At 45.3% G+C, this 20,437-nt stretch overlaps 1 protein-coding gene across 1 annotated transcript in view; it reads right to left on the bottom strand.

Moving 5' to 3' along the window:
• The window catches only part of efna2a (ephrin-A2a), a 337,155-nt gene that overhangs the window by 7,521 nt on the left and 309,197 nt on the right, over positions 1 to 20,437 (bottom strand). The window contains exon 2 of the mRNA XM_039767128.1: positions 6,357 to 6,649. Coding sequence (XP_039623062.1) covers positions 6,357 to 6,649 — 293 coding nt within the window. The remainder of the gene's footprint in view (positions 1 to 6,356; positions 6,650 to 20,437) is intronic.

Here is a 20,437-nt window from a genome sequence, read left to right as displayed (position 1 = left end):
GAGAGAGAAAGTCAGCGCAGCTTGCCACCCCCTGGTCTGGCATCGAACTATCACTGTTCAGGTCCATTAGCTGCCCCCCATTCGCACGTGTGTGACAACGAGTTTGCAAATGTATTACAATTCCAAAGCTGATGTCTCTCGTTCCTCAAAGTATTCAGACCCCTTTTGCTGTGGCCCTCCAGATTTGGGGGCTTAGAGGCCTGCTGTTTGTTTTAACGTGTCGAGAACTTCATTGGAGTCCCATGGTGGCTAATTCGATGGATTGGACATCGTGTAGAAAGGCATACACATGGACACACTGTGAATAGAAGGACCCACAGTCCACAAAAACCAAGTCATGACGTCCAAGGGACTCTCAGTGGACCTCCATAATCGAATTGTGGTGAGGTAAAGATCAGGGCAAAGGTGGATCAGCCCACTTCTAAATCTGTGAGTGGTCCGGGAACATGGTGGTCTCAACAATTATGAGTTTTGGAGCCACCGGAACTCTTTGTAGAATCGACTGTCTAGACCATAAAAGAAGGCCCTCAGTCAGGGAGGGCGGCCATTACAGAAGCAGCCCACCAACCAGGCAAAGTGACAAGACGAGGGCCACTCCTGAGTTAAAAAGGCAAGCAGCGATTTCAAGGATTCGGAAACCACCAGGACAAAGATTCTCTGGTCTGAAATCAAAACTCCAAACGCTACGTCTGCCGAAGGTCACCTGCCTAATGCCATCCTGATGGTGGCGCATCATGTCAGTGGGGTGCTGGGGACAGGGAGACTCGTCAGTACAGAGGGGAGGACCTGGAAGAACCATCAACTCCGGAGGGCACACCACCTCACAATGAGGAGATGGCCCACCTTACAGCCAAGACAACGTTGGAGTGGCTCCCGGGTCAAGTCACTCGAGTGGCCGTCCAGCCAAAGCCCAGACTTAAACCCCCATAGAACAGCTGTGGAGCGACACGAAGATGGAAGTTGACAGACACTTCCCATCCAGTCTAACGGAGCTTCACAGGATCTACCAGGGAGAATGGGATAAGCTGCCCAAATCAAAGTGTGCAGAGCTTGTAGAGACTTACAAACACTCATACTGACAGGGGGGCTCCTACAAAGAACTGAATTCAGGGTCTGAATACTTCTAGGAACGACAGATGTCACCTTCCTGAAGATGTATGTCCTCACTTTGTCATTATGGGGTGTAGACTGACGGGCAAAAACAGCAAATGTATCCATTTGAAATGAAATGTACAACACGATAAAGTGGGCAGAAAGGGGTCTGAGTATGTTCTGAGCCCACTGTACGTATTTATATGTTGTAATGACAAACAGAGAGGTGGATTGGCACCACAACAGTAAAAGACCACGTCGGGTTCCATTCCTGTCAACCAAGAACAGAAAGCTGAGGATGCAGTGGAGTTGGGCCATCTTAATGTATGGGCACTGGCCGGGGGTCCCAGGAGCATAGGGGCCCACCATGTTTCTGATGCCAATGTATGCTTCTGTTTTTCTATCAGCGCACTACTTTGCCTCCATGGGGTGTGTTTGCCCTATGATGCTGCTAAGACAGCCCTGCCAGCGGGCACAGGCTCATCAAAACATGGCAGCTGAAGACTGGAAAAACGCAGCCTGGTATGATGATATATAAATAAAATGTATTATTATTATTATTATTATCCTCGATTTCTTCTGTGTCACCACCGGCATGGATCTGTGCATATCCCTGTGTCTACAGATCAAGCTGGAGGTGGCACTGTAGTGGTGTGGGGGAATGTCTTCTTGGCATACTTGTGGATGTTTAATGCCAACCAATCATTGCTTAAATGCCAAGGCCTGTTGTTGCTGACCATGCTCACCCCCATTATGGCCACAATCTTCTTTCTAATGGCCACTTCCTGGCATGATAATTCGGCACATCACAAATCCAACTGGTGACACGAACATGACAATGAGCTCACTGTACTTCAGGGGTCTTCACAGTCAAGAGTTCTGAATCCAATAGAACACACTTTGGGATGCGGCAGAACAAGAGACTGGCAGCCAAGCTGGCAAATCTGGAGAAGTGGTGTGGTGCCATTGTGCCAGCATGGGCATGAATCTCAAAGGAGTGTTTTCAACATCCTGTGGAATCCATGCTACCAGGAATTGAGGGCAGAAGGAGGCCACAGCTAGAATAAAGCATAGTGGTCCTAAGAATTTGCTCAGTGGGTGTATAGACACACACACACACATATATAGTGTGCCCACTGTGCACAATCAGAGCCCAGAGTCATGAGTTCTGGGATTAACAGTGGGGCACCAGGGTGTGTGGCTGGGCAGTCCCTACAGCTACAGTGGGCATCGGAGTTACAAGGGCAATAAATGAAGCAGGTGGCCCTTATAGGACCACCATAGCAGGCAGGGGCCTATGGCCCTGAATACATTTTAAGGTGGTAAGGAATATGGGCAGCTGGAATTAAAATCGAGTCTGCCAAGAGACATTGACGTTTGGAGAACCTTGTTTTTTATCTGAAGCAATTCCTGAAAATCTCTAGAAATGAGCCGCCATGTTTGGTATTCTTGACTGCTCGTTGCCAGCAGAGGCTGAGGTGAGTGCTTCCTATATAAAATGGCACTGGGCATTGGGACAATGGGCATGCAGCCCTGGCAGCTGGAGAAGAATCTGAAAGTAGAGCCGGTGGGGCACTTACCTGGCTGCCGAACTAAAGTTTTCTGATTTCACCTGCTTTGGTGGACTGGCATGACATTTGTTTTAGATGGGGCCACAAGGGGGCGCTGTTGCTGTGTTTCTTGGTGTCATTGTCTGAGCTTATGAGTATTAATATCAGAATTTAAATGTATAAAATGACACAAGTCAGCGCACTATGCAGGACATGCTGAGATGGAGCACGGATAACGTTCATTTAATTTCTGGAGCGAGGGCCTCCTGCTGCCCGCCACCACCATAATGAAACCCAAATTAAACAATGAAGCCTCAGCTCATTAATCGATAATTAATTACAGGAAAGCAACTAATTGAGTCAAAGCCACTGAGTCCATGCATCTGCCACTCCATTCAGTTGGCGTTTCAGGTCAGACCGACTGGCACACCGTACCTGCCTCCAACTTCTAGCCTCCAGAGAAGCCCATGCATGGCTCCTCACATTGCCCGTAGGGCTGCCCTGTGGATCGCCCTTCAAGAAAATTAAAAATCAAAAACGAGAGCAATTTGTTTGGATAAACACGGACTGGCGCCTTTACTAAAAAGAGATGAAAAAGTCCCTAAATTGCCTCATTAAGGCTTCAGGCACGCCAGCCAGGGGGGCTTCCAACCACTTCATCCCAGCAGGAAACCTTTTTAACAGGTCAAGGGTCTCCTTTTACAGGGCCATTAGCTAAACGAGGACGGAGAGACACTCCCGTCAAGCATGAAAACGCGAGTGACAGAATCCCAAATTTCGACCTTCACGTGGAAAGTTTGAAACGCGCCAGCCGGGCCCGACAGCGGGCCCCACCCTCTCTGCCAGCATTGCCAAAGGTTAATGGATTTTGGCTCTTAAAAGGAGCCAAGAAGGGGCAATTGAGTCCATCAAAATGTCCCCGAAACACGACTCCACCAATCAGCATAATTTGAAATGTTCCGCATGGCGGCGCCCGTAACTTATTTTGCACCGATCGCTGATTGCACTGCCGTTAATGAAGTCCTGCCACTCGGCAAATTGACATTGGCGTCAAGGAGACGAGCTGAAAGCCGTGTGGTGCACTGTGGGTAATGTAAAGAGGCTTCATGTCCAGTTACAGGGGGTGGGGGGGCTTGCTGCCGTGACCTTCTAGAAGTCAGCCTGGTCAGCATCCCCCTCTGGCTCGACACTTCATTAAGGAGGGTGGTGGTCTTTAATGGTGGCACAAAAGGAGCTCATGAGTAGAGTATAATGCAGCATGAGGTGCCCACCGTCATGTGTGAGAGGGTCCCATAGACTCACAGTATCTAACTGAGAGCTTCCTGCAGCTTCTACTCCAGTGGTAGTGCCCCCTGGTTCCCATGTGGCTGCCAACCACTTTCGACTCACACAAGTGGGTTAGCCACCGGTGCTTGAAGTGGGCTGGCAGTACTGGCACACCTCCTCAGAAATCTTTACAGGGACCCCCTAACTCTTTAATCGGCCGTCATCGTATCGCATTGTTCGATGTGTTGCCGTATTGGCAGGGGACCCCAAATTTCATGGGACTGCCGGTAATTTGGCTCCACTTCAACCACTTCTTTGCCACGCTGCATGAAACCTTAATGGGGTCTGAGTGCCCCACAACCAACCCCAAACTGATCTGTGCCACAGCTGTGAAAGAAGAGGACTAGGAGGTCCAGGGAGGGAGGAGCACAGGGGGCCTGATATTATTTTTTGGGAGGGGGGTGAAGGGGTTTCATTACGAGATCCCCACTGCCCCACAGTGTTTAATCTATAGGTTCATACGGCGCATGATGTGGCAGTGGTGGGCACCTGCCATATGTTCAAACAGGAAGGCAATCCTGCTTGTGGCGGAGCCGAGAATGAAGAGGATGGCACCCTAAGAGAGCAGCTGAGGTGTAATGGAGGGAAGGAGCACCCTGGAGGCTTGGGGGGGCCTGGGTTTAAGGTGCATTGGCATTGCATTGGATTTTTCTTCATTGGTGTGCCAATGATATAGCGCCCCCTGCTGCCCAAACATAGTTGCTACTCCCCTGCCATTCACACAGCTGATCAGGCTTAACTGGGCGCGACAGGCTTCACCCCAGCTGATCTTCTGTGAATGAAGAGTTATAGCGCCCCCTAAGAGCACCTACGATGCTGCTTATGGAGGGGTCTCTGAGTTTAGGGGTATTGACCCACAATATTAGACTGATCCAGTGGTCCCATCAATACTTTTCAAACGGATTTAAAAAGTGCATGTAGGAAGGCCGCCCTGCGTGATCTCAATGTCATGTGCTTGTGCCGGACCAATCAATGAAGAGTATGGAGGGGTCCCTGAGTTTAATGGGATAACAGCATTTGCATAATGTTGTAATAGTATCTATCTATCTATCTATCTATTATATAGTGCCTTTCACATCTATCTATCTATCTATCTATCTATCTATTATATAGTGCCTTTCACATCTATCTATCTATCTATCTATCTATCTATCTATCTATTATATAGTGCCTTTCACATCTATCTATCTATCTATCTATCTATCTATCTATCTATCTATCTATCTATCTATCTATTATATAGTGCCTTTCACATCTATCTATCTGTCTATCTATCTATCTATTATATAGTGCCTTTCACATCTATCTATCTATCTATCTATCTATCTATCTATTATATAGTGCCTTTCACATCTATCTATCTATCTATCTATCTATCTATTATATAGTGCCTTTCACATCTATCTATCTATCTATCTATCTATCTATCTATCTATCTATCTATCTATTATATAGTGCCTTTCACATCTATCTATCTATCTATCTATCTATCTATCTATCTATCTATCTATCTATTATATAGTGCCTTTCACATCTATCTATCTATCTATCTATTATATAGTGCCTTTCACATCTATCTGTCTATCTATCTATCTATTATATAGTGCCTTTCACATCTATCTATATATCTATCTAGTGGTGCCAACTGCTGCTCACAAAAACGGTTGTTACTTGTCTACCATTGACTTCTTTGCTGGGGTAACTGAAACCCAAGATCTGCTTATTGTGGCGCTATGGCTAAAGTGGGCTGAGGCGTGAATCGTTTGTAAGGTGTTTAAAGCAAATTATCAATCGATAAAAATAAAGAAATAAAAACATAGCAGAAAAGAAAAACAAACGACAACAATAAATAAAACAAAAAAGCCCAAATCACCCCTGTTTATAACAGAGCTGAGCCCAACCAGCCAGCCTGCCCTGGTGGTCTCTCCCTCTTTGTCTGTTTGTGTTCTGGTTGACTTGTCTGCTTTTTAAACCAAGTCACCGGGTTTCACACCCTCTGCCCAAAGATATCTCACTTCGGTCCATCAGTGGTGTCCCACGGTGGAGCCTCCATGTCCCTTCTGTTCAGTAGCCTTGCCCCTGACATGACTTCCCTCAGGCTATCAATCCCAGCATGCACCAGCAAGGTGTCCTGGACACAAAAGGCCATTAAACTATGCTGGGAGATGGAAAATGAAGCAGCGTCACCCCGTGGTGGTTTTGCTTATTTGTGCCCTCATTGAACCCCCCAATGGCTTTGAGGCTCCAGTATTTTCCGGATTCACCTTAAGGGGCTTCTTAATAGGCTGAATGCAGTGAGCCAATCAAAACCCTGTTTCGTGTGTGTGTGGTAGCCCCGCCCCATTCCCCTTGAACCCCCACCCTTATCCCCCCCACTGTTATACTCACAGATGTAGTAGTACTCATGGCCCGGGCGGAACTCAAATCCCAGGGAGAAGGGCGTGAAGAGCTGGAACTTCTCCGAGAACTTGAGGGGCCCATTTGGGCTCTGTGGCCTGTTGCACTCCCAGCGCTTGAAGCCCTTCATTCGGTGGTCACAGGTCATGTAGCCATCGTAGTTCACCATGAAAAGGATGTAGTGCTCCATTCTGTCGGGAGGCAGGGCTTCTTCATAGTGCGGGCAGTAAATGTCCAGGTAGTCATTAATGCTGACATCCACCGTGTACTCCCCTCGCAGGAACCTGCCAGAGACACAAAGCCGCAGATTAGGATAGGAAGGACCTGTGGCGGGGGGGCAGTGCAATGGCCTCCTGTCTCTTCCTGTCAATTTTCACACTAAAGAAGAACATCAACCTTAGCAGACATGACAGAACACACAGCAGGGGGTGACAGGAACACAGTAGAACAGGTGGGGCCAGGTGGCAGTGGGTCAATAGCCCACTCTGACTCCATGTCTGACTTGTATGGCATTGGGCATACAGACTGGTATACATGAGGCAATACAATCACCAGTGCCCACTGCTGAAGGAAACCCCAGCAAATCAGTTACTCCGTCTTTATTTTATATAGGGCTTAGAACACAGTCTGAAGTAATGCAAGATGGCAAAACAATTCAAGCCACAAAATAAAAGGTGCAAAGAAGGGGTGCTGTGTTACTGACCCTCAAAGTCGGACTAAAGCCAAGGAGGCAGAGCAACTCTCAGATTATTTATGGGGGGATAAGCACAGGGAGAACACAAACTAGAACACCCATATCAAATATGGCGCCTTTCACATCTGATTGATACCAACGTAGATGGCCTTTCACAGCTATTAGTTCAATATAGTTAGTGCCTTTCACCTCTATGTATCGAGGATAATGTAGGGTCCCTTTTTTATATGTTATATAGGAGATATGGACAGATACACAATCTATCTATCTATTTATTATATAGTGCATTTAACATCAACCTGTCTATCTAATCCTACCAACTACGCTATCTATCTATCTATCTATTATATAGTGCCTTTCACATCTATCTATCTAATCCTGCCAACTATGCTATCTATCTATCTATTATATAGTGCCTTTCACATCTATCTATCTAATCCTGCCAACTACGCTATCTATCTATCTATCATTTATATAGTGCCTTTCACATCTATCTAATCCTACCAACTACGCTATCTATCTATCTATCTATTATATAGTGCCTTTCACATCTATCTATCTAATCCTGCCAACTACGCTATCTATCTATCTCTCTATCTATTATATAGTGCCTTTCACATCTATCTATCTATCTATCTATCTATCTATCTATCTATCTATCTATCTATCTATCTATCTATCTATCTATCGTGCACTATATGCCATCATGACACTCGAGTGACGTGTTGCATGTTGATTAGCACATGCAAGTGAGAAATTCACTGGACTCTGTAAATGGGATGAACAACAACGAATATCCATTTATTAAATAATTTATTCATTTAATTTATTAATTTTCATTTATTACACTTAAAGAAATGTCACACACAACTTTTCAAGTTCCTATAGTGAGATTTTTTCTAAGACAACCAATAAAACAAAGTGCTGCTAGAGGGCGCTCCGATCCTAGAAGAGAAATGTTCAAAATGACTTCAGCAGAACTCAACATCGAGAAACCCACCCAATCCAGTTCAGCAGTGTGAAGTGGAGTGTAGGGACAGAAGTGGGTTGGAATTGACAAAAACATTTTGCCCTACTAAGGGGGTCCCCTTGGATGTCTCGGAAATCATATAATAATAGTAATATTATTAGTGTGCTTTTGTACCAAGGGGATTCGCTAACAGACCACCTCATAGCCAGTTTTTATTTTTTTATTTTTTAAATGTTTTCCGGCCTCATAAACTGCTTGGTGCCTATCCTAGTGACACAGCTTGCCAGTCCATCGCAGATTCTACTCACACACACACACACACATTCACACACATTAGAATAAAATGAACAAATGGCCCCTGCTGGAACCCCCGCCCTCCTAAGCTCTCTATCTCCAGCACTTCCCTAAGCACCAAAGTTTCCTTCCGACCTCTCAGTTTGTATTCCGATCTCCCTCCGTCTTTCCTTTTTGCTGTCCCAGTCTGTTTGGTGCGGGAGCCTGGTTTGGTGTCATTCAGATCGTTTTAGATAACACCTTTGATTTGCGTGTTTCTGTTTTGCGTGATCTTTTTGAAATGAAAGTTTAGGGTTAACGTTAGGGTTTCTAAGGTTTATTTTTTACTTTTTACTTTCTCGTATTCATAGTATATAGAAAGCTTAGGAATTGTGAAAAAATCGACCTTGAGTTTTTGATTAATCTCGATGTTTTAGACCCTTATGAGTCCTAAAATATCATTTTTGAAATGATTTCTGTCTGTGGTGGTTAAACACGATTTGACTGGCCAAAGAGATTTTGCCCACCGACTTTATATCAAAAATATGGAATCCTATTAACTTTTGGGCCACTTTAACTGAATACTTTCACGAAAAATAAAGATATATGATTAAAATTTTGTGTGGATATTAGAAATGACGAAAAATAAGCAGATATGAAATTGGAGAAAAATCGCGCAACCGGAAGTGGTACTTTCGCGAATGTTCAAGTAAACTCTGGTTATGATTTCAGATCGATGATTCAAATTTTGTATCAATATTATAATGATAAACATCAAACAGATATGAAATTTGAGAAACATTACTCATCCGGAAGTAGTATTTTATTTAAACAACCATCTGAATTGTTTGTATCATGGAAATATAAATACAATACAATTTATTTGTGTGCAGCCCAAAATCACACAAGAAGTGCCACAGTGGGCTTTATTAACAGGTCCTGCCTCTTGACAGCCCCCCAGCCTCGACTCTCTAAGAAGATAAGAAATAAACACTTGTAGGGAAAAAATGGAAGAAAACTCAGGAAAGGCAGTTCAAAGAGAGACCCCTGTCCAGGTAGGGTGGGCGTGCAGTGGGTGTCAAAAAAAAAGGGGGGCCAGGACAGTACAATACAATACACAGAACAGAAGAAATCCTCAGTACAGTATAAAAATCCAAGTCTTACAAGTACGAAGCAGAATTTAATAGCAGATGATATCCCATAATATGATTTGGATTTGTTCAGAGTCCTGGAGACCTCGGCCATCAAGCTGCCTCCCCCTATTGGCCATTCCACAGCTGAGTCGGCCAATCCGATGACAGGACCCATCTTTAAAAACTGTATTCAATATAACTGAATTCTTTCAAACATTAATATTATTTTAATTCATATCATCAGTTTAATGATAATCTGTAAACAGTCAATATGAAGATGTAGTGGGAACAATAGGCTGCTACGTCCCCGTCATGTTTATGGTAATAACTTTTCATGTTATAATATATATTTGTTTTTATTACCACCCCCATTAGCATAATTAAATGTAGATACATGCAGTTATACCTATATGAACTTATTGAAACAAATATTCTATAATTCTAACACTTTATCTATACTTTTAGGTGACTATAACTCTTTGTACTTTGCGTGTAATCTCAATAATGCATAAGTAATCATGAAAAAAAATTCCACCACCTTTTTCGACCTCCCTAAGTGCAAAAATATCATTTTAATATAACGATTGATTATAAATTGAGATAAATGATTGTGTATCAATATTATAAATTAGTAATGACGCAGAGGCGGCCTTAGGCATGTGCAAACTGTCCGCCACGCCAGTGCATATTGAATATAAAACAGAAGGAGAAAGTAACGACACAGCTGACGGATGAAGCGAAGATGGGGCAAGTGGGCGAGTCGTCTTACAAGTTAACGTTTCACCGAGTTTTAAGAAAGTATTAGTGTTAGCACAATAGTCATAGGACACAAGGCATTCGCATACCCATTCTATGCAAAATGAAGAGATTTCGAGTACACAAATCTGGTTATTCGAAACGAAAGAGAAAGGCGGCTCAGGAGGCTTTCATTGCGTCACAGGAAGGAGCAATCCTGAACTTTATCATAAGTTAAACGCTTGTGTCATGAGCACGAGGCGGCCATGCAGTGTGGCCATCCAACGTGCATAAGATACCATATTGACATTGGCGGGCAAAGGGGCCACTGATTCTTTCTCTGCCCAGGGCCTCCACGAGCCTAGAGCCGCCCTGAATGATGAGAAACAAAGAGATTTGAGAAAGATTTCGCGGCTGAGCTGGCAGGGGTTCTGGGGAGCTTTCCCTCCATCTCAGCGTACGAGAAAGTCGAGGGGTGCACACTCCCGATTTTTATGATTTTGTTTCGCCTTCAGTTCAGGCCTTGACTTTATTACTTTACATCAATGCCATGTGGAAGCGTCATGCGATCGCAAATGCCACACTTTTGATGCCGTCACACCGAATGACATTCTCTGTCGGTGACACGAGGTTCGCTTGCTTTGTGTCGTTAACTTTCATTTCAAGCGCCCTTTCTTTTTTGCTTTGCTCACAACTTCGTTTTGCCCCTTTGGATTCTTGTTTGTCTGATTGCACTTTTTTTTTTTGCCCCTTGCTTGTCCTGACCACATGTCAACTATCACAATAATCCTCGGCCACTCCCCGCGTCTCCTCACAAGCTGCAGCATTCGGTGGTCTCATCCCCCTGAGGTGCCACATAAAGAGGCAGAAGAGGCAGAATGTTCATCCATGCAATAAATGCAAAATAACTGAGAAACAATACACTATTCAATAAACGAAATGCAGAAATATTGATGACAAACATTTAACTGGAACAAAATACCAAATGATAGATAGATAGATGGATAGATAGATAGATAGATAGATAGATAGATAGATAGATAGATAGATAGATAGATAGATAGATAGATAGATAGATATGAAAGGCATGATAGATAGATAGATAGATAGATAGATAGATAGATAGATAGATAGATAGATAGATAGATAGATATGAAAGGCATGATAGATAGATACATAGATAGATAGATAGATAGATAGATGTGAAAGGCACTATATGATAGATAGATAGATAGATAGATAGATAGATAGATAGATAGATAGATAGATAGATAGATAGATAGATAGATGCTGTTCTGACAGCACATTGAAAGAAAACATTTAACTTGAAAAGCAAGAAATACACAAAAGCCAATAAAAAAGGGTCAAAACTGAGAGGAAAAAAAAGCAAAGCCCCCCAAAGACACATGGAGACCTCTGAGGACCCACTACTAGTAAGCTGGCACCTTACATGGACATAAATAAAGACACAAAGTGCCTCACGTGTGCCATAAACACAAAGACACAAACTGTTGCGGTGGAAAGAATGGAAGGAGCGGGAGGTGAATACGGGAGTCAGAAAACCGGGAGATCGAAAAACAACAAATCGAGCAGGTGAGGCAAAAACTTGAAGAGGACCCTCAGTGGTCCGAATATTCAGAATCACAAACGAACTTGGAATTTCTTTAAGGAATCCATCAACTGAAATGAGGAAGAGAATCCAAAAATGGGACCTTTGTATCCCACAACCCCTAAAATCATTGAACTTGTGACGTTGGTAACTGCGTAGCAACCATCAAAACACCCCAGGAAGAAAACAACACGGCATCACGGGAGAACACCAAGAAATAAATACTAATATCTGAATTATCTTTCTATTATATATAAAAAAAATCCTGGGAGGAGACTAGACATGATTTTCTCAGAGAGACACTTTCACGTCCCACGAGAGGAGACTTTGGGCCAAGAGATCTAACATAAAACAGGAAATAAAAGACAAAGAGTAGAAGACAAAGTAGAAAGTCGTAAAGAATTCAAAAACATTACCGCGATACACATGCAGAGCAGGTTTGAGATAAAGAAAGTACTAAAATTCAAAAGTTACAAAAAATGATAGTTAAGATCGCATTAGCGCAAATGGAAATTATTACTCTCTGAAATAACAGAACAGTGATAAGTGATCGAATATAATGTTCGGATTTAAACTTTAAGTCGGGGACTTGTAGATCGCCTGATTCGTGTTGCCATCAGGGAAAAGTAGCATTTCTTCCCAATGAAGAGGCATATACACGAGAATTATAAGATTGGTAGTTTGGTGAAAGTGGAATCCACATATGTGAGCTGCAAAGACGTGAAGTTGCTGGCACAAAGTGCAGGACAGGGGGTTAGCGAGCAGGTGGTGAAGCCCCCTAATAATTATAAAAAAAAAGCGACTCTCAAAACACCAATATAATCTTCCAAGGTATTTAGTTCTGAAAGTGTTTGCGGCAAAAGCACCTCACATTGTGACACATGCACCCTGTCACACAAGTGTGTGTGTGTGCAGGGGACATCTTTAGGGATCCTGGAATTCCAACAAGACCACCCTGAACAAAGAGAGGATGCAGACGTTTATCGTGAGGCTCGTTCACAAGTGACGCCGCCCTTTCCGGGCTACTAATCTGTAAAGAGGAGCTCGGCAGGAAGTCGGCATTCAGTGCAGAACCTTCAGTGTAGGACAACAGAGCGCTCTTCTCAACCTGACGACCTGTAAGGGTCTATTCTATACCCTTTATCTGATTGCCATTAAATGGGGTGTTCTGTCTGAAATCCCAACCCTGTGTAAGGCTTGCATTTCTTTCTTTGAACCTTCTTTAAAAAAAAAACCAATAATCTGAAAACCTCACAGAATATACAGCGTGGCCTGCAGGGGGAGCTCCCCAAAATCAACACAGACACACACACAGGCTTTTATTCAGTGGGAAGCGCTTCCCAAATCGTTTCCCACAGCACAGTACTGAAGCACCAAGACTTGAAGCAGCACACAGCTTCTCTTCTCTTCTCTTCTCTTCTCTTCTCTTCTTCCCTCTGAGTCTCCTCTGCATCCACTCTTCCCAGTCAGGCTTTGTCTTCTCCCTCCCAACTCCGGCTCCCTAAATGAAGTGAGGTGGTCCCTTTAATGCTGAACCCCAGCTGGCTCATCAGCATGATTCGAAAGCCTGACATAATAGGGGTCCACACGTGCTGCAGCATCCCCTGTTGGTACCCACGGGAACATAAAAGGGCTGCGCCGGACTACAACTCCCATGATCCTTGTGGGAATCCGGGGCACAGCTGCAACCCAGGGGGTGCTGCCATTTGGTGTTCTGGGGGGTGGGTAGTGCCCTGTGCATGTCTGCTCCCCTTATCCTTCCACTGTGGGGGCATCCCGGCTGGAGCTCAACAGGCATGCACCACATAACATCTGTTCAGTCAATCGTCTGACCACATATACATCGGTGATCCAATAAGGTAATAATCGAGTTCAGAATTCCTGGCTGGAGAATGGGATGTGGCGGACATAACTGGGCAAAGTGAACATGACATGTGTAAAGCAATTGCACTGCCAGTGTTGTCCTGTACCTTCTATTGGTATTTTAATCTGAACTTTCCCACCTTAAAAAAAAATGTGTTCCATTGTGGTGGACCGCCAGGGGATCTTAACCCAGCTGGGGATGCCTCGATTGTGGAAGGACAGGGGGAAAGAGAGTTTATTCAGAACATTATGTCCCCTGGAATGCTAGAGGGCAGCCCCCATCTCCCACCCCCGGATTGCAGCAGGGCCACGGGTTTGCATCATGGAAGCTTAACTCTGCTGTGGGCACTGCCTTCCCCCGAACACTAGATGGCAGCGCCCCTGGGTTGCAGTGGTGCCCCGGATTCCCACAGGGGCATCATGGGACTTGTAGTCCTTTACTTCAGCCCTGTTGGTTGCTGTGGGTGCCGCTGCAAAGACTAATGAGCCATATGGCACGGGGTTTCTTCCTCACCCAGAAGTGATTACAGACCAAGTGGGCAGAAGAGCAGAAGCACTTCTGGGTTGGCCAACATAAGAGGACTCGCCGACCTACCTGATAAAGGTGAGGTGAGAACTGGAAAAGGCGACCGAGTTTGCATTTGAGGGCATCATGAAATGTAAAGAAAGCCAACAACCGGAGAAGGGTGCCCATGCCTAAGGCGACCAACAGGTAGGTGGTGATCACCCACAGCCAGCAAATGATGTGGGCAGTTGGTGAAAGCAAATTGATGCCGGCAGCCAGAGAAAGCCGATTACCGCCGGAAACTCGTTGTAATGATTACTTTCATTTACCGCCGCTTGCAAAATGGTGCTCGCTCTCAGCCGCAGGAAATTCTACTTTTCACAACAGCAGGAGCTCCCGGCTGGAAAGTTGTAATTTGAGGATAATGAGAGTTTAGGGATATTAGCCTGGGATTGCATCTGCAACGACTGTGGATAAACGCAAAATGGCAACATCCGTGAATAACCAAGGATAGAGTGCAAGCGGTTGTGTGTGAACATCTGATTAGGAACGTCTGCTGGCTCCCCGCGTCACTCGCTGAAGGTGGCACGATGGACCTCGGTGATGCTGAGACTCCTGTGAGCAGGCAGACCAGACATGTGAGATGCCAGGACGACTAGGTCAACCTAAGGGGCAGCTACCCAGGATGTCCGATTGCAAATTCAAAGCAAATTCTGTAAAGACCTCATGATGATCACATGGTAAAATGGCACGAAAGTGCAGGCCAACCCTGTAAGGAGCAAAGAGGAAACTGCACAGGGACAAAAGAGGTCTCCCCTGTAAAAATACTTCTGATGTTCTTCTTTGAGGACACACATTCTACCAACCTTCTCTCTGTGAGTACCCACACACTTTACCCCGTTTCTTCGGTTCATCCCGTTTGCAACACTTTTTGATGGGAAACAGCAGAGGGGGAGACTGAAGAGTTGAGTAAAAAGTAAGGGGATTCTACTGAGGTTATGTCCTCCCCTATAGGGGGCGCTCAGGGCATGTTTCCCTTTTCCCTGTGAGGGGATTCTCAGGAAGTTCTGACCTGCCCTCTTTTGGGGGATTCCAAAGAAATGATGCCCACCCACCAGAGAAGAAGTTCCAGGTGCCATTGCCTTTCCTCTGTTTTGCAGGGTAGGGGATTCTGTAGACATCATGACCTCCTACCAGAAGGGGGCACTCCAAGTAAAATTAGGGCACTCTAATTAAAATTAGAATAAAATTGATTTTATTCTAAGAGTAAGTTTGGACTTACCACTGAGATGGCATTCTGGACACAATTCCCTTTTCTCTGCAAGGAAAATTAAGGATTTTGGAGAAGTGATCACCTCCCATCAGAGGGGGGGCTCTAGTTTCCAACTGACATTCCTCAGTGAGGCAAGGTAGGGAATTCTAGAGAGGTGACATCCTTTCATCTCAGGCGGTCCTCGATTGTCAACAAGGTCTGACTTCCACCAAAGGGGAAGCGCCAGGTGCAATTACCTTTTCTCTTTTAGGGGATTCTAAAGAAATGATGTCTCCCCATTGGAGAGGGTGCTCACGCTGCAACAACGATTCCCCTGTGAGGAGATGTGAGGGAGTCATTAGAAGTTGCATCCTCCCATCTGAGAGGGTTCTGTGAGCGCATGTTGTTTTGCTTTGTGTGGAAAGGTAGGAGAGTCTGGAGAAGCCATTGCCTCCCACCAGAGGGGGTGCTCTAAGCACATTTCCCCTTTATTCTAAGAGAAAGCATAGAAGGTTCTAGAGAAGTAATGGCTTCTCCTGTAGATGGCGCTCTGTGCGCAATTTCCTTTTCTCTGTGAATCAAAGCGATGGATTCTCAAGATATTATGACCTTCCACCAGATAGGACAGTCTGGGTTTCCTTTCCTCTGTTAGAGGATCCTTCCTCCCTAAAAAAGTTCTTTAGGTCCAACATGTTTTTCCTCACTGAGAAGTGATAAAGGATTCTAGAGAAGTTAACAAGGAACATTGAGAAATTATGATGTCCCACCAGAGGGGGCGATCTAGGCACATTGAGAAGATTATGGAGTCCCACCAGAGGGGGCGATCTAGGCACATTGAGAAGATTATGGAGTCCCACCAGAGAGGGTGCCCTAGGTACATTGAGAAGATTATGGAGTCCCACCAGAGAGGGCACTCTAGGCACATTGAGAAGATTATGGAGTCCTACCAGAAAGGGTGCTCTAGGTACATTGCGAAGATTATGGAGTCCCACCAGAGAGGGCACTCTTGGTACATTTTACTCTATAATGAAAGTTTGGGGACACAAGGGGTGCCATGAGCTGACACTAAGTGCAGATTCCTTTCTTCTGTGAGGCATTGTAGAAAGGTCTGGAGAAAGTAAATCCTTCCACCAGGGTGGGTATTTTGCGGCCATTTTGCCTCCTGCATGAGGACAGTTTGTGGATACTATGACATTTTTGACCTTCCCCCAGACAAGGCGCTGTGGACCTAATTGTCTTTACTCTGTGTGGTAAGTTGGGAGATTCTAGAAGTGTTATGATCCCCAACCAACAGATAGCATTGTAGGCACCACTGTCTTTGCTTTGTCATTCAATGTATGGGAGCCCAGATATGTTATGACAGCTCACCAGAGAGGGCGCTGTAGTTACATTTCCATTTAGTCAAACAGAATGGTTAGCAAATTGTTTTTTAAAAGTTTGAGACTCTGACCAGAGGGGGTGCTGTAGGCACAAATATTTTTACTCAAAGAGAAAGTTAAGGGGACCAGAGAAGTCAGAAGTCATAGACGCTGACAAGAGGGGGCGCTCAAGGTGCAATTCTCTTTGCTCTTTACAGTTGTAGACTTTGACCAGAGAAGGTGTTCTTGGTGCCATTCCTCCAGTCAAACTGAGCGGTTTGGGACTGTACTGAAGTTAGAGATGCTGACCAGAGAGGGCGCTCTAGGCACATTTTCTTTGTTTAGAGATTCTGGGGGTTTCATGATCTTCCACCAGAGTGGACCCTCTAGGTGCAGTTTCCCTTCTTCTGTAAGGCAATGTAGGAATGTCTGGAGAAATTATAACCTTCTAGCAGAGTGGGTATTTTTATGGGCGTTTATTCCCTCTGTGAGTTTGTGGATTGTAGAACACTTTTCACCGTCCCCTGAATGAGGCACTGCAGACACAATTGCCGTTACTCTGTTTTAGGGGATACCAATGACGTTATAAGGTGATTTTAAAATAGAAGTTGTATCCTCTAACAAGAGAGGGACTTTAGCAAAGGTGTAGAATTCGACCAGACTTCGTGCCAGCAAAGCAGCGGGTCCAGATGGAGTATCGCCACGGCTGCTAAAGGCCTGTGCGCTGGAGCTGGGGAGTCCTCTACAGTACATCTTCAACCTGAGCCTGGAACAGGGGAGAGTCCCGAGGCTTTGGAAAACATCTTGTATCACCCCAGTCCCAAAGGTATCACATCCTAGTGAGCTGAATGACTTCCGGCTTCTCACTCTGACGTCACATGCGATGAAGACCATGGAACAGCTGCTGCTTCACCACCTGAGGCCACAGGTTCACCACACCCTCGAGCCTCGAGCAGTTCGTATAGAGAAGGTGGGAGCGGAGGATGCCATCATCTACATGCTACACCGATCCCTCTCCCACTTGGACAGAGGCAGTGGTGCTCTAAGAATTATATTTTTGGACTTCTCTAGCACCTTCAGCACCATCCAACTTCTGCTACTTAGGGACAAGCTGACAGAGATGGTAGTAGATTCATACCTGGTGGCATCGGTGGATCGTGGACTATCTTACTGACAGACCTCAGTATGTGCGTCTCGGGAACTGCAGGTCTGACATTGTGGTCAGCAACACAGGAGCACTGCAGGGGACTGGACTTTCTCCGGTCCTGTTCAGCCAACAAACATCAGACTTCCAATACAACTCGGAGTCCTGCCACGTGCAAAAATTCGCTGATGACACTGCTATGGTGGGCTGCATCAGGAGTGGGCAGGAGGAGGAGTACAGGAACCTAATCAAGGACTTTGTTAAATGGTGCGACTCAAACCACCATCACCTAAACACCAGCAAGACTAAGGAGCTGGTGGTGGATTTTAGGAGGACCAGGCCCCTCATGGACCCCGTGATCATCAGAAGTGACTGTGCAGAGGGTACAGACCTACCTGGGAGTGCAGCTGGATGATAACCTGGACTGGACTGCCAATACTGATGCTCTGTGTAAGAGAGGACAGAGCCGACTATACTTCATTAGAAGGCTGGCGTCTTTCAACATCTGCAGTAAGATGCTGCAGATGTTCTATCAGACAGTTGTGGCGAGCGCCCTCTTCTACGAGGTGGTGTGCTGGGGAGGCAGCATAATGAAGAGGGACAAACTGGTGAGGAAGGCAGGCTCTATTGTAAGCACGGAGCTGGACAGTTTGACATCCATGGCAGAGCGACGGGCGCTGAGCAGACTCCTGTCAATCATGGAGAATCCACTGAACAGGATCATCTCCAGACAGAGGAGCAGCTTCAGCGACAGACTGCAGTCACCGTCCTGCTCCACTGACAGACTGAGAAGACCCCACACTATGCGACTCTTCAATTCTCTATAGTGCCTTTCATCTCTATCTATCTATCTATCTATCTATCTATCTATCATATAGTGCCTTTCATCTCTATCTATCTATCTATCTATCTATTATATAGTGCCTTTCATATCTATCTATCTGTCTGTCTGTCTATCTATTATATAGTGCATTTCATCTCTATCTATCTATCTATCTATTATATAGTGCCTTTCATATCTATCTATCTGTCTGTCTATCTATTATATAGTGCCTTTCATATCTATCTATCTATCAATCAAAGAAAGTGCTCTAAGTGCAATTCCCTTTACTTAAAGAGAATTGTTGTGGGTTTCTCAAGCAGTGAGAGACTCTGACCACAGAGGGCGCTCTTGGTGCAATTCTCTTTATCAAATGGTAAAAGATTAGAGTATTATAGATCAGTTATAGACCAGAGATGGCATTCTGAAGGCCTTTTATTTAAAAAGATTCTCAAGCAGTGATAGACTCTGACCAGAGAGGGCGCTCTCAGTGCAGTTGTTTTTAGTCAAAGAGAATCGTTGATTCTAGAGAAGTTACGGAGTTTGACCAGAGAGGGTGCAAATAGGTGCAGCTCTCTTCACTCAAAAAGAAAAAGATTAGGGTGCTGTAGATCAGTTAAGGACCAGAGATGGCGCTCTGAATGCATCTGTTTTCACTTAAAGAGAATTGTGGAATTCTCAAGCAATGGCAGACTCTGACCAGAGATGGCACCATAGGTGCGACTCCTTTTCCTGTGTGAGGCAGGGCAGTGACTGGTTCTAGTTGTGTGATACTGTTGACAGTAATTGTTTAAGAATCTTTAGTATTCACTTTATCATTATAAAATGTTAACATCAGTGACATTACTGTCAATATGCTACTTTATTACAGCTCTTTGCACGTAAACATCTTACACTTGAAAAGCAGCTACTGCCATTTCCGAAGCTTCTCCTATTGAAAAGAAATGAAGGCCAATGAAAGGACGCGATTGATTGTCCCTTTGAGGCCTGTCACCCAGTGACCCGGCTACCTCTGCCCTGTCTGCCTACGGGTCCAGTCCATCATCACGCGCTCGCTCCGAGGTGACTCCCACAGCCCAACGTCACCCATCACACAAACTGAGATGGCATCGGTGACGTGTTGGCCCCAGGAGGTGCACCACAAACCCAAGCAAGAAGTGTTGTGGCTGTCATTGATGCGCTCGGCCCCTGTCTTTGAGGTGGGGTCCGGTTGAGATCGGTCTGCCCTGAAACTCAATCCATGTTCCTGTAAGGTGGAACAAAGGAGACACTGTTGTAACAACACGGCTCCCAGGTCCAACTGCCAGCTAGCAGATAAAGGATACAAGCTGAAGAACAATGTTATCTGCGGCCTCCATCGGCCAAGCGGGGCTCTGAAATGAGATCCTGCTATTACTGCACTGAGGGGCTTGAATGGGCGACTGGGGGGGACTCGGATGTGCGAGCTCTTTGGAGGACTGTGAAGTACGATGAGTGCGTAACCTGATCTGCCGTTCCCAAGCCCTCCTGCGAGGTTCATCTTCGTCTCGCTCTATCATGAGGAGGAGGAGTGCTGAGGATTGGGAGTCGCCGTCTGCCGTTTGTTGTCTAGTTTGAGTCTTATGCTGAGGGCATGGAATCTGCTACTATTACGAGGGGCGGCAAAGACCACCCGGAGTCCTCCAGATGCCCTTCACAAACCGTTTGGCCCAAGTGGCTCACTTTGCTCCCTAACAG

This window comes from Polypterus senegalus, chromosome 10 (assembly GCF_016835505.1).
Source record: "Polypterus senegalus isolate Bchr_013 chromosome 10, ASM1683550v1, whole genome shotgun sequence".
Taxonomy (NCBI): domain Eukaryota; kingdom Metazoa; phylum Chordata; class Cladistia; order Polypteriformes; family Polypteridae; genus Polypterus; species Polypterus senegalus.
The sequence above is the reverse complement of the archived record's forward strand: the minus strand, read 5'-3'. Positions and strand labels throughout refer to the sequence as shown.